This window comes from Salmo salar, chromosome 06 (genome assembly GCF_965601325.2).
Source record: "Salmo salar chromosome 06, fSalSal1, whole genome shotgun sequence".
In the NCBI taxonomy this organism is placed as follows: domain Eukaryota; kingdom Metazoa; phylum Chordata; class Actinopteri; order Salmoniformes; family Salmonidae; genus Salmo; species Salmo salar.
The window spans coordinates 49,144,239-49,158,778 of record NC_138296.1 but is presented as its reverse complement, the minus strand read 5'-3'; the positions used below and the strand labels follow the sequence as shown (position 1 = coordinate 49,158,778).

The 14,540-nt window shown below is 38.1% G+C and overlaps 3 protein-coding genes across 3 annotated transcripts; all 3 read right to left on the bottom strand.

The window, feature by feature from the left end:
- Nucleotides 1-272: 272 nt before the first annotated feature.
- LOC106597870 (interferon alpha-7-like) lies at nucleotides 273-1,424 on the bottom strand. Its single transcript, XM_014188992.1, has 5 exons — nucleotides 1,299-1,424; nucleotides 1,116-1,202; nucleotides 835-984; nucleotides 485-577; nucleotides 273-380 (listed from the first exon to the last, which is right to left on the bottom strand). The coding sequence occupies exons 1-5, from the start codon at nucleotides 1,422-1,424 to the stop codon at nucleotides 273-275; spliced, it is 564 nt and encodes a 187-aa protein (XP_014044467.1).
- Nucleotides 1,425-6,511: 5,087 nt separating this feature from the next.
- LOC145879757 (interferon alpha-7-like) lies at nucleotides 6,512-7,663 on the bottom strand. Its single transcript, XM_082976121.1, has 5 exons — nucleotides 7,538-7,663; nucleotides 7,355-7,441; nucleotides 7,074-7,223; nucleotides 6,724-6,816; nucleotides 6,512-6,619 (listed from the first exon to the last, which is right to left on the bottom strand). The coding sequence occupies exons 1-5, from the start codon at nucleotides 7,661-7,663 to the stop codon at nucleotides 6,512-6,514; spliced, it is 564 nt and encodes a 187-aa protein (XP_082832247.1).
- Nucleotides 7,664-12,787: 5,124 nt separating this feature from the next.
- Nucleotides 12,788-13,939, bottom strand: LOC123743554 (interferon alpha-7-like). The gene is made up of 5 exons (XM_045721314.2): nucleotides 13,814-13,939; nucleotides 13,631-13,717; nucleotides 13,350-13,499; nucleotides 13,000-13,092; nucleotides 12,788-12,895 (listed from the first exon to the last, which is right to left on the bottom strand). Exons 1-5 carry the CDS (start codon nucleotides 13,937-13,939, stop codon nucleotides 12,788-12,790), a joined length of 564 nt encoding a protein of 187 aa, XP_045577270.1.
- Nucleotides 13,940-14,540: the final 601 nt, after the last annotated feature.

Below are 14,540 nucleotides of genomic sequence, written 5' to 3'. Positions count from 1 at the left end.
ACAGAATGAGCACTCAGATTAACAATATTTAAAAGTATAATTTTTTTATTAACTTAACATTTGATGAAGGTCAACAACAGGAACGATTTTCAAATAGATAAATAAATGAAATCATAAATAGACCTACATAAATAAATAACCTTGATAAATAAATAAATACATGTATAATATTGCTGTTGGACATTGCACATTGTATGATTGTGGAATAGTAGGCTTTTAAAATCAAGCACATTTCTAAAACACAATAGTAAAAAAGATCTGCAAGTTCAAATTCATGTTCTGTTGGACCACAGAAGGCTATCAGAGTTGTGTTTCAGGATGAATTCTAGAGTGTACAGGAATTCTTTTCGAACCACTTCCCAGGCGCAGTAACTGAATTTCTGTGAAAATGAAAATAAACTGTTAGGGCAATGTAGGGTAATATTGTCCTATGTAGAGATATTATCAAAACAATGTGTCTATTTGTTTTCAACCTATATTCTACCTTTTCTTTTAGGACTGCTGCAATGTTCCCAAAGTACGTCTTCAGGCCCTGTGCCCTGATGGGATAATCACTTGTATCCACACTGCTCATCATCTGCCAGAAAGGAAGAAAGAGGCAGGCGATGAATAATAATTAAAATGTATCCATTATAGTGTATTTGCTTGCACCCTACTTTTTATTTTAGGACAGCAGCGATGCTCCTAAAGTATGTATTCAGCGCCTTTTCCCTGACTAGATAATCACGTGTATCCACACTCCCCATCATCTGACACAAGAAGAAAATAATTCAAACGTCACCATACCAGACTTAAACAGTTAAGCTATCTGTATAGGCATAGGTAGGTACTCACACATTTGCTCTCTTCAATCTGACGGTAGACAATGTTCTGAAAATACTCCAACTTCTGTTGGTCCCATATTGTCGGCAGTTCGTCAGTTCCAAACAATGTGTCGATGTTCTTCAATGTCTCATAAATAGCCTTAGCACCACTGCTGCTCAACTGAAAGGGACAACAACAATAATTTCAAATAACATAATTAGCAGTTTAAAGTTTTCTACTTTCTGATCCTAACGGTTGCAAATACGCTTTCATGCTTTAAAGAACACTTGGATATGCTCGCTTGCCCTTACCTGAGGCCCGCCGGAGGTTGCAAATGCGGTGGCTGGGAATTCCATGAAGACATTGACCTGCAGGCACTCCATAGGAAAATGACCCCCCTGAAAGAAAGAGAAAACACATGTTTCACGTTGAGCTATTCAGTTAAACTTCGTTGGATAATACATCTCAAGTCTACAGTAATTTAAAAAATGTACCATGTCTCTCAGTAGGTTGTGTGTTGATCGCACCAGCTGTCCTTGTAGCTGGCAAGGCATGGGCACCGAGAAAACTTGCACGAGGCAGAGGAAGGCGCTCATCCAAATGATCATCTGAATTGCCATTTTTAGGGTAGTTAGATGATCTGCAGCAGATGGTCATTGTTAGTTGAATATAATCCTGAAAATAATTAATTAATTGAAGCCTTAAGCAGTGATCAAATGATAGCATGTTGTTGACTTACCTGTTGCCAGTATATTGCAAAAATCCTCCAGTCAGAATGTGGTTTGTGTTCTGATCCCATATCTGCGGATTAATTTAAATAGTGAGGATTGAAAGGATGTACAAAAAGTGAAAGGGTATCTCGCTAAATTAAGAGTTAAAATGAATGAATTTGGGAAAGTTTTGCCTAGTGAACCGCAAGACCGGATTTCTCTTTTCTTGTGCTCCACTTCCTTCTCATCATGTTTCGAGTTTTCCTTCGTAGGAGGCACATTGTCCTAAGTGGGTTTAAAAAATGTAACTCATAGGCTCAAACGTGAAGGAGAGAGAGAGAGAGAGAGAGAGAGAGAGAGAGAGAGAGAGAGAGAGAGAGGAGAGAGAGAGAGAGAGAGAGAGAATATTGACCCCTTAACTTTACAATGAATGCAGTAGTGCTCTTTATGTCTTTATAAACACCAATATTTAACTAATGGCACTTTTATGGACTAAGGGAAGGCCTACAATGTTTGTTTGTTAATCACAAAACTGCTGTTTGCTTGTTTGTTTGTTTCTCTCCCTCTCTCTCTCTCTCTCTCTCTCTCTCTCTCTCTCTCTCTCTCTCTCCCTCTCTCTCTCCCTCTCTCCTCTCTCTCTCTCTCTCTCTCTCTCTCTCTCTCTCCCCTCTCTCTCTCTCTCTCTCTCTCTCTCTCTCTCTCTCTCTCTCTCTCTCTCTCCCTCTCTCTCTCTGTGTGTCTGCGTGCGTGCGTGTGTCTGTGAGAGGGAGTGAGAGATGAGGATTTAATATGATCTCGTTCTGTTGGCATCTTCTGTCTTTAATCCCATTCATGTCTATACATTTGAATTAAAATGTTGATTATAACTGATATAGATAGAAATCAACCAGCATTTTATGACGTCTGTATCTGAATAGTCAGGCTAACATTAACATTTGACTATTTATTACTTACGAGAGACTAAATAAACCAATGTGCTAAGGTGTTGTGATAACATTATCGTAGGCAAATACCTAAATCCTAATGAATGATAAACAGCCCACCTATTGATTCTTGAAGAATATATCACTTTTAAAGGCCTCATGAGCTCAGTCCACCTGTCTTACCTCAACAGAACCCCAAATGTACTTTTTATGACATTGTTTGAAACAATATACATCTAAACAAACACTTTACAGCTTGAAAATGTAGTAAACTATAATGTTGATCTCTTGGATGGTCATTACTTTAATCAATAGATCTCCGACAGCGGTTACTTTTCTCGAACCACATCCCTCATCTATTTACCAGAATAGTGGTTGAGTGACCACTATGGTGTTGTTTTGAACTGTAGATTCCCTATAAACAAATGAATGCATGAAAGACTGAATGGATGAATTAATGGAAGACTGAATACATGAATGAATGAGAAAAACAATATGTTAATAGATGCATGTATTTTGTCATTTAGTTGTGTTATAAATAAAATAAATACATAGCCTTCACATATAAATCAGTCAGTAAAAATATCATCCATCAATCTATTTGCCAGCCTCAGGGACATGTCACATGTCTCCAATGATGGTTATGTGGTTGTCCAACAGACCGCTCTTTCCTCACCGCTTGACTCTGAGGTCGACTTCGTCACAGCTTGACCATGGTGTCGAGGAATTTTTAAAACTGCACCAGTTTGTAGCGAAGCTCCGCTCCCACGATCTCACATGCGCATGCGCTGTGTTCCTGGAGCGCAAACAATTACATGCATGTTTTCAGTCAACTCAACCACAAAAGGGGCAGCGCCAACGCATCCGACGACACAAGAAACGGCGCTTGGAAGTTCCAAGTTTCAGCGAAATTCATCCGATTTGTGGTGATCTAGAACTTTTCCTCTGATTAATTTAGCCTATTTTCGAGTGCATTTGATATTGGATCCACCTTCTGTTTCAAGATGGTGTTCAGCTTGTTGAAATACGGTTCAGAGACCCTTTGCCTGAAGTAACTGACCCTCCATCTCCAGAGGATGCCCCAACACCACACCCGACCTGAAGACAATATCAAATGGTTGTGAGTGAATTCGTTCCGTCTTAATTAAGAAAAGTACTGAAAATTTAAAAAAATATCGCTTAGATTAAATCACAAGTTAAAGACCTATGCCAATTATTGTCTGCCCCCAAAATATAACTTAGGCTACAACATGAGGGATCATACTTACGCATCCCTCCAATTTCTAAACTTAACTAGTTCACCTGTTTTTGAACAGGTTCAGTGTTTCTTTGTTCCATGTGACAGGAGTTAGGCTGTTAAATAACTGGGCCATTTATTCCAAAGCCTCTAATGCAACCACAGAGACGTCCTCGCCCTGTATAAAATAAAACAAGGTTTTAGGCATTAGGAAGTCTCATAAATTCTATGGTTAAACTTCCAATTTATAATTTTGAAATTGCAATAAAATCATACACTCTAGTTTATTCTATCCATATCTTGCTACATGATACATTTCAGTATCTTACCTGTGTGTTCTTGGAAACATGCTCTGGAAACATGCGCTCGACTTTTCTTTTAGACACAAAACTGTAAAATGTCCAACCTGAAATAAAGTCATATCAATATCAAAAAGTGAACTGTTTTGGAATAGTATCCATAAATTAAACATTGTGGTACAGAGAGTGAAAGCATTGGTTACATAAAACATCCTATAATACAATAAAAATAAATGGAGGTCTAATAATGAGATATATTGAGCATCAAATTGTGCACACCAAATAGCGGACAGGTGCAAAAAAGCGCACTAGCGCATAAACTGCGTCCACCCGCACTGATCGGATGCTGGTGTGTATAAGCAGAACAGAACAGAGTCAGGTAGATACTCAACCCTTTCAAGGCTAGCATGAACATTTGAATATTTCGTCGTTCGGAGAGAAGAGCAGGCCTATAAGAATAAACCAATTTGCCAATGTGTTGTGATAACATTATCGTAGGTAAATCAATTTTACAATCCTCATGAGATTAGTTCAACTACTCTCTTACCTCATCAGAACCCCAAATTAGAAATGTTTATGCCATTTTTTGATACCATGTAAATGTTTAAAAAAAACACACACACACTGTATAGCTTCCAAATGTAGTTCAAACTAACCCATAACTTTTATCTCATAGATGGACATTCCTTTCATCCTTAGTTCTTTGACAATGGTTACTTTTCTCCAACCCCAATCCTCAGCTATTGAGAAAAATAGTGGTTCAGTGACCGCTTTGGTGTTGTTTGAACAGCAGATTGCTCCTTTAAAAAAGTCAGTCTATAAACAAACTAATGCATGAATGAATGAATGACTGAATATATAAATGAATTAATAAAAATGATGAGAGAATAATTATTTGATTTTATTGTAAAGGAATAAATACATAGCCTTCACATATAAATGTCAGTCAACCAATGTTTATAAATAAATCATTCATTCAGTAAATGTATGAGCTATCAATCTATAAGCCGGGCTCAGAAACATGTCACATGTCTCCAATGATGATTATGTGGTTCTCCAACAGACCACTTCTTCCTCATGGCTTGACTCTGCTGTCGAGGAATTTCTTGAAGTGCACCAGGTTGTCTCGAACCTCCAATCGCGTGATCTCCCGTGCGCATGCGCTGTGTTCCTGGAGAGCACAGAATATATATATACCAGACCCCGACCTACTGGCTCCCGGTCATCTATAAGTTTCTGTTAGGTAAAGCTCCGCCTTATCTCAGCTCACTGGTCACCATAACAACACCCATCCGTAGCACGCGCTCCAGCAGTTGAAGGCATTAACTTTAATCAAATCGCATTTTAATGGGAAAAAACATTAATTGCTACAGAATGTAGTAATTTCATGTCAAAACGCATATCAAATGAGATTTAGTTTTACTACAATGTAAAAACAATTTAAACTGAGCCATGTTGGTTTAAAAAGCTGACTCTTCCAAATGAAAAATGGATAACTTCGTTCGGAGCCGTTGTGTTGAACACTGTGCGATGTTTAACAGTGAGAGTGGCAGAATGGTGAACTTACTAAATGACTGAGAGTTTGACTGTGTGATATTAGGTTGCTTCTTGTGTAAATCTTTTCCGTCTGGATTTTAATGATTTGTATGTAGAGATAGCAAAAGCTCAGGTTGCCCAGCCCGGCGGAGATACAATCTTCGGCAAAATCATTCGCAAGAAGAATCCTGCAAAAATATTATTTGAAGATGACTGGTCATCCCCAAAACCAACACCTCATTTGGCCGCCTCTCCTTCCAGTTCTCTGCTGCCAGTGACTGGAACAAATTGCAAAAATCGCTGAATCTGGAGACTTATATTTCTCTCATCAGCTATTTGAGCAGCTAACGGATCCCGCCATTTGCACACACTGTATATAGACTTTCTTTTTTTCTATTGTGTTATTGACTGTACGCTTGTTTATTCCATGTGTAAATCTGTGTTGTTGTTTGTGTCGCACTGCTTTGCTTTATCTTGGCCAGGTCGCAGTTGTAAATGAGAACTTGTGCTCAACTAGCTTTCCTGCATGAATAAAGGTGAAATAAAAAATGATGAACCTTTAAAAAACTCTGTGTTGTTGTTTTTGTCGCACTGCTTTGCTTTATCTTGGCCAGTTCGCAGTTGTAAATGATAACTTGTTCTCAACTGTCCTACACGGTTAATAAATAAAGGTGAAATAAAAAATAAATTCATTAAAACACACCGACAGACTTGGATACAGAATGAGCACTCAGATTAACAATATTTAAAATAATATTTTTTTTATTAACTTAACATTTGATGAAGAGCAACAACAGGCACAATTTTCAAATAGATGAATAAATACTTTCAAAAATAGGCCTACATAAATGAATAATCTTGATAAATAAATAAATATAATAAATAAATACATGTATAATATTGCTGTTGGACATTGCACATTGCATGATTGTAGAATAGAAGGCTTTTAAAATCAAGCACAATTGTAAAACACTTTAGTAAAAAAGATCTGCAAGTTCAAATTCATGTTCTGTTGGACCACAGAAGGCTATCAGAGTTGTGTTTCAGGATGAATTCTAGAGTGTACAGGAATTCTTTTCGAACCACTTCCCAGGCGCAGTAACTGAATTTCTGTGAAAATGAAAATAAACTGTTAGGGCAATGTAGGGTAATATTGTCCTATGTAGAGATATTATCAAAACAATGTGTCTATTTGTTTTCAACCTATATTCTACCTTTTCTTTTAGGACTGCTGCAATGTTCCCAAAGTACGTCTTCAGGCCCTGTGCCCTGATGGGATAATCACTTGTATCCACACTGCTCATCATCTGCCAGAAAGGAAGAAAGAGGCAGGCGATGAATAATAATTCAAATGTATCCATTATAGTGTATTTGCTTGCACCCTACTTTTTATTTTAGGACAGCAGCGATGCTCCTAAAGTATGTATTCAGCGCCTTTTCCCTGACTAGATAATCACGTGTATCCACACTCCCCATCATCTGACACAAGAAGAAAATAATTCAAACATCACCATACCAGACTTAAACAGTTAAGCTATCTGTATAGGCATAGGTAGGTACTCACACATTTGCTCTCTTCAATCTGACGGTAGACAATGTTCTGAAAATACTCCAACTTCTGTTGGTCCCACATTGTCGGCAGTTCGTCAGTTCCAAACAATGTGTCGATATTCTTCAATGTCTCATAAATAGCCTTAGCACCACTGCTGCTCAACTGAAAGGGACAACAACAATAATATCAAATAACATAAATGGCAGTTTAAAGTTTTCTACTTTCTGATCCTAACGGTTGCAAATACGCTTTCATGCTGTAAAGAACACTTGGATATGATCGCTTGCCCTTACCTGTGGCCCTCCGGAGGTTGCAAATGCCGTGGCTGGGAATTCCATGAAGACATTGTCCTGCAGGCACTCCATAGGAAAATGACCCCCCTGAAAGAAAGAGAAAACACATGTTTCACGTTGAGCTATTCAGTTAAACTTCGTTGGATAATACATCTCAAGTCTACAGTAATTTAAAAAATGTACCATGTCTCTCAGTAGGTTGTGGGTTGATCGCACCAGCTGTCCTTGTAGCTGGCAAGGCATGGGCACCGAGAAAACTTGCACGAGGCAGAGGAAGGCGCTCATCCAAATGATCATCTGAATTGCCATTTTTAGGGTAGTTAGATGATCTGCAGCAGATGGTCATTGTTAGTTGAATATAATCCTGAAAATAATTAATTCATTGAAGCCTTAAGCAGTGATCAAATGATAGCATGTTGTTGACTTACCTGTTGCCAGTATATTGCAAAAATCCACCAGTCAGAATGTGGTTTGTGTTCTGATCCCATATCTGCGGATTAATTTAAATAGTGAGGATTGAAAGGATGTACAAAAAGTGAAAGGGTATCTCGCTAAATTAAGAGTTAAAATGAATGAATTTGGGAAAGTTTTGCCTAGTGAACCGCAAGACCGGATTTCTCTTTTCTTGTGCTCCACTTTCTTCTCATCATGTTTCGAGTTTTCCTTCGTAGGAGGCACATTGTCCTAAGTGGGTTTAAAAAATGTAACTCATAGGCTCAAACGTGAAGGAGAGAGAGAGAGAGAGAGAGAGAGAGAGAGAGAGAGAGGAGAGAGAGAGAGAGGAGAGAGAGAGAGAGAGAGGGGGGTAGAGAATATTGACCCCTTAACTTTACAATGAATGCAGTAGTGCTCTTTATGTCTTTATAAACACCAATATTTAACTAATGGCACTTTTATGGACTAAGGGAAGGCCTACAATGTTTGTTTGTTAATCACAAAACTGCTGTTTGCTTGTTTGTTTGTTTCTCTCCCTCTCTCTCTCTCTCTCTCTCCTCTCTCTCTCTCCTCTCTCTCTCTCTCTCTCTCTCCTCTCTCTCTCCTCTCTCTCTCTCTCTCTCTCTCTCTCTCTCTCCCTCTCCCCCCCCCCCCCGTGTGTCTGCGTGCGTGCGTGTGTCTGTGAGAGGGGAGTGAGAGATGAGGATTTAATATGATCTCGTTCTGTTGGCATCTTCTGTCTTTAATCCCATTCATGTCTATACATTTGAATTAAAATGTTGATTATAACTGATATAGATAGAAATCAACCAGCATTTTATGACGTCTGTATCTGAATAGTCAGGCTAACATTAACATTTGACTATTTATTACTTACGAGAGACTAAATAAACCAATGTGCTAAGGTGTTGTGATAACATTATCGTAGGCAAATACCTAAATCCTAATTCCTAATAACACTACACTTCATCGTCTTGGATATGCTTTGTTAAAGGGGCATTTTCTGCGATTGCCACATGCATAAATGAATGATAAACAGCCTACCTATTGATTCTTGAAGAATATATCACTTTTAAAGGCCTCATGAGCTCAGTCCAGCTGTCTTACCTCAACAGAACCCAAAATGTACTTTTTATGACATTGTTTGAAACAATATACATCTAAACAAACACTTTACAGCTTGAAAATGTAGTAAACTATAATGTTGATCTCTTGGATGGTCATTACTTTAATCAATAGATCTCCGACAGCGGTTACTTTTCTCGAACCACATCCCTCATCTATTTACCAGAATAGTGGTTGAGTGACCACTATGGTGTTGTTTTGAACTGTAGATTCCCTATAAACAAATGAATGCATGAAAGACTGAATGGATGAATTAATGGATGACTGAATACATGAATGAATGAGAAAAACAATATGATAATAGATGCATGTATTTCGTCATTTAGTTGTGTTATAAATAAAATAAATACATAGCCTTCACATATAAATCAGTCAGTAAAAATATCATCCATCAATCTATTTGCCAGCCTCAGGGACATGTCACATGTCTCCAATGATGGTTATGTGGTTGTCCAACAGACCGCTCTTTCCTCACCGCTTGACTCTGAGGTCGACTTCGTCACAGCTTGACCATGGTGTCGAGGAATTTTTAAAACTGCACCAGTTTGTAGCGAAGCTCCGCTCCCACGATCTCACATGCGCATGCGCTGTGTTCCTGGAGCGCAAACAATTACATGCATGTTTTCAGTCAACTCAACCACAACAGGTGCTGCGCCAACGCATCCGACGACACAAGAAACGGCGCTTGGAAGTTCCAAGTTTCAGCGAAATTCATCCGATTTGTGGTGATCTAGAACTTTTCCTCTGATTAATTTAGCCTATTTTCGAGTGCATTTGATATTGGATCCACCTTCTGTTTCAAGATGGTGTTCAGCTTGTTGAAATACGGTTCAGAGACCCTTTGCCTGAAGTAACTGACCCTCCATCTCCAGAGGATGCCCCAACACCACACCCGACCTGAAGACAATATCAAATGGTTGTGAGTGAATTCGTTCCGTCTTAATTAAGAAAAGTACTGAAAATTTAAAAAAATATCGCTTAGATTAAATCACAAGTTAAAGACCTATGCCAATTATTGTCTGCCCCCAAAATATAACTTAGGCTACAACATGAGGGATCATACTTACGCATCCCTCCAATTTCTAAACTTAACTAGTTCACCTGTTTTTGAACAGGTTCAGTGTTTCTTTGTTCCATGTGACAGGAGTTAGGCTGTTAAATAACTGGGCCATTTATTCCAAAGCCTCTAATGCAACCACAGAGACGTCCTCGCCCTGTATAAAATAAAACAAGGTTTTAGGCATTAGGAAGTCTCATAAATTCTATGGTTAAACTTCCAATTTATAATTTTGAAATTGCAATAAAATCATACACTCTAGTTTATTCTATCCATATCTTGCTACATGATACATTTCAGTATCTTACCTGTGTGTTCTTGGAAACATGCTCTGGAAACATGCGCTCGACTTTTCTTTTAGACACAAAACTGTAAAATGTCCAACCTGAAATAAAGTCATATCAATATCAAAAAGTGAACTGTTTTGGAATAGTATCCATAAATTAAACATTGTGGTACAGAGAGTGAAAGCATTGGTTACATAAAACATCCTATAATACAATAAAAATAAATGGAGGTCTAATAATGAGATATATTGAGCATCAAATTGTGCACACCAAATAGCGGACAGGTGCAAAAAAGCGCACTAGCGCATAAACTGCGTCCACCCGCACTGATCGGATGCTGGTGTGTATAAGCAGAACAGAACAGAGTCAGGTAGATACTCAACCCTTTCAAGGCTAGCATGAACATTTGAATATTTCGTCGTTCGGAGAGAAGAGCAGGCCTATAAGAATAAACCAATTTGCCAATGTGTTGTGATAACATTATCGTAGGTAAATCAATTTTACAATCCTCATGAGATTAGTTCAACTACTCTCTTACCTCATCAGAACCCCAAATTAGAAATGTTTATGCCATTTTTTGATACCATGTAAATGTTTAAAAAAAACACACACACACTGTATAGCTTCCAAATGTAGTTCAAACTAACCCATAACTTTTATCTCATAGATGGACATTCCTTTCATCCTTAGTTCTTTGACAATGGTTACTTTTCTCCAACCCCAATCCTCAGCTATTGAGAAAAATAGTGGTTCAGTGACCGCTTTGGTGTTGTTTGAACAGCAGATTGCTCCTTTAAAAAAGTCAGTCTATAAACAAACTAATGCATGAATGAATGAATGACTGAATATATAAATGAATTAATAAAAATGATGAGAGAATAATTATTTGATTTTATTGTAAAGGAATAAATACATAGCCTTCACATATAAATGTCAGTCAACCAATGTTTATAAATAAATCATTCATTCAGTAAATGTATGAGCTATCAATCTATAAGCCGGGCTCAGAAACATGTCACATGTCTCCAATGATGATTATGTGGTTCTCCAACAGACCACTTCTTCCTCATGGCTTGACTCTGCTGTCGAGGAATTTCTTGAAGTGCACCAGGTTGTCTCGAACCTCCAATCGCGTGATCTCCCGTGCGCATGCGCTGTGTTCCTGGAGAGCACAGAATATATATATACCAGACCCCGACCTACTGGCTCCCGGTCATCTATAAGTTTCTGTTAGGTAAAGCTCCGCCTTATCTCAGCTCACTGGTCACCATAACAACACCCATCCGTAGCACGCGCTCCAGCAGTTGAAGGCATTAACTTTAATCAAATCGCATTTTAATGGGAAAAAACATTAATTGCTACAGAATGTAGTAATTTCATGTCAAAACGCATATCAAATGAGATTTAGTTTTACTACAATGTAAAAACAATTTAAACTGAGCCATGTTGGTTTAAAAAGCTGACTCTTCCAAATGAAAAATGGATAACTTCGTTCGGAGCCGTTGTGTTGAACACTGTGCGATGTTTAACAGTGAGAGTGGCAGAATGGTGAACTTACTAAATGACTGAGAGTTTGACTGTGTGATATTAGGTTGCTTCTTGTGTAAATCTTTTCCGTCTGGATTTTAATGATTTGTATGTAGAGATAGCAAAAGCTCAGGTTGCCCAGCCCGGCGGAGATACAATCTTCGGCAAAATCATTCGCAAGAAGAATCCTGCAAAAATATTATTTGAAGATGACTGGTCATCCCCAAAACCAACACCTCATTTGGCCGCCTCTCCTTCCAGTTCTCTGCTGCCAGTGACTGGAACAAATTGCAAAAATCGCTGAATCTGGAGACTTATATTTCTCTCTTCAGCTATTTGAGCAGCTAACGGATCCCGCCATTTGCATACACTGTATATAGACTTTCTTTTTTTCTATTGTGTTATTGACTGTACGCTTGTTTATTCCATGTGTAAATCTGTGTTGTTGTTTGTGTCGCACTGCTTTGCTTTATCTTGGCCAGGTCGCAGTTGTAAATGAGAACTTGTGCTCAACTAGCTTTCCTGCATAAATAAAGGTGAAATAAAAAATTATGAACGTTTAAAAAACTCTGTGTTGTTGTTTTTGTTGCACTGCTTTGCTTTATCTTGTCCAGTTCGCAGTTGTAAATGATAACTTGTTCTCAACTGGCCTACACGGTTAAATAAAGGTGAAATAAAAAATAAATTCATTAAAACACACCGACAGACTTGGATACAGAATGAGCACTCAGATTAACAATATTTAAAATAATATTTTTTTTATTAACTTAACATTTGATGAAGAGCAACAACAGGCACCATTTTCAAATAGATGAATAAATACTTTCAAAAATAGGCCTACATAAATGAATAATCTTGATAAATAAATAAATATATAAATAAATAAATACATGTATAATATTGCTGTTGGACATTGCACATTGCATGATTGTAGAATAGAAGGCTTTTAAAATCAAGCACAATTGTAAAACACTTTAGTAAAAAACATCTGCAAGTTCAAATTCATGTTCTGTTGGACCACAGAAGGCTATCAGAGTTGTGTTTCAGGATGAATTCTAGAGTGTACAGGAATTCCTTTCGAACCACTTCCCAGGCGCAGTAACTGAATTTCTGTGAAAATGAAAATAAACTGTTAGGGCAATGTAGGGTAATATTGTCCTATGTAGAGATATTATCAAAACAATGTGTCTATTTGTTTTCAACCTATATTCTACCTTTTCTTTTAGGACTGCTGCAATGTTCCCAAAGTACGTCTTCAGGCCCTCTGCCCTGATGGGATAATCACTTGTATCCACACTGCTCATCATCTGCCAGAAAGGAAGAAAGAGGCAGGCGATGAATAATAATTAAAATGTATCCATTATAGTGTATTTGCTTGCACCCTACTTTTTATTTTAGGACAGCAGCGATGCTCCTAAAGTATGTATTCAGCGCCTTTTCCCTGACTAGATAATCACGTGTATCCACACTCCCCATCATCTGACACAAGAAGAAAATAATTCAAACATCACCATACCAGACTTAAACAGTTAAGCTATCTGTATAGGCATAGGTAGGTACTCACACATTTGCTCTCTTCAATCTGACGGTAGACAATGTTCTGAAAATACTCCAACTTCTGTTGGTCCCACATTGTCGGCAGTTCGTCAGTTCCAAACAATGTGTCGATATTCTTCAATGTCTCATAAATAGCCTTAGCACCACTGCTGCTCAACTGAAAGGGACAACAACAATAATTTCAAATAACATAATTAGCAGTTTAAAGTTTTCTACTTTCTGATCCTAACGGTTGCAAATACGCTTTCATGCTGTAATGACCACTTGGATATGATCGCTTGCCCTTACCTGTGGCCCGCCGGAGGTTGCAAATGCCGTGGCTGGGAATTCCATGAAGACATTGTCCTGCAGGCACTCCATAGGAAAATGACCCCCCTGAAAGAAAGAGAAAACACATGTTTCACGTTGAGCTATTCAGTTAAACTTCGTTGGATAATACATCTCAAGTCTACAGTAATTTAAAAAATGTACCATGTCTCTCAGTAGGTTGTGTGTTGATCGCACCAGCTGTCCTTGTAGATGGCAAGGCATGGGCACCGAGAAAACTTGCACGAGGCAGAGGAAGGCGCTCATCCAAATGATCATCTGAATTGCCATTTTTAGGGTAGTTAGATGATCTGCAGCAGATGGTCATTGTTAGTTGAATATAATCCTGAAAATAATTAATTAATTGAAGCCTTAAGCAGTGATCAAATGATAGCATGTTGTTGACTTACCTGTTGCCAGTATATTGCAAAAATCCTCCAGTCAGAATGTGGTTTGTGTTCTGATCCCATATCTGCGGATTAATTTAAATAGTGAACATTGAAAGGATGTACAAAAAGTGAAAGGGTATCTCGCTAAATTAAGAGTTAAAATGAATGAATTTGGGAAAGTTTTGCCTAGTGAACCGCAAGACCGGATTTCTCTTTTCTTGTGCTCCACTTCCTTCTCATCATGTTTCGAGTTTTCCTTCGTAGGAGGCACATTGTCCTAAGTGGGTTTAAAAAATGTAACTCATAGGCTCAAACGTGAAGGAGAGAGAGAGAGAGAGAGAGAGAGAGAGAGAGAGAGAGAGAGAGAGAGAGAGAGAGAGAGAGAGAGAGAGAGAGAGAATATTGACCCCTTAACTTTACAATGAATGCAGTAGTGCTCTTTATGTCTTTATAACACCAATATTTAACTAATGGCACTTTTATGGACTAAGGGAAGGCCTACA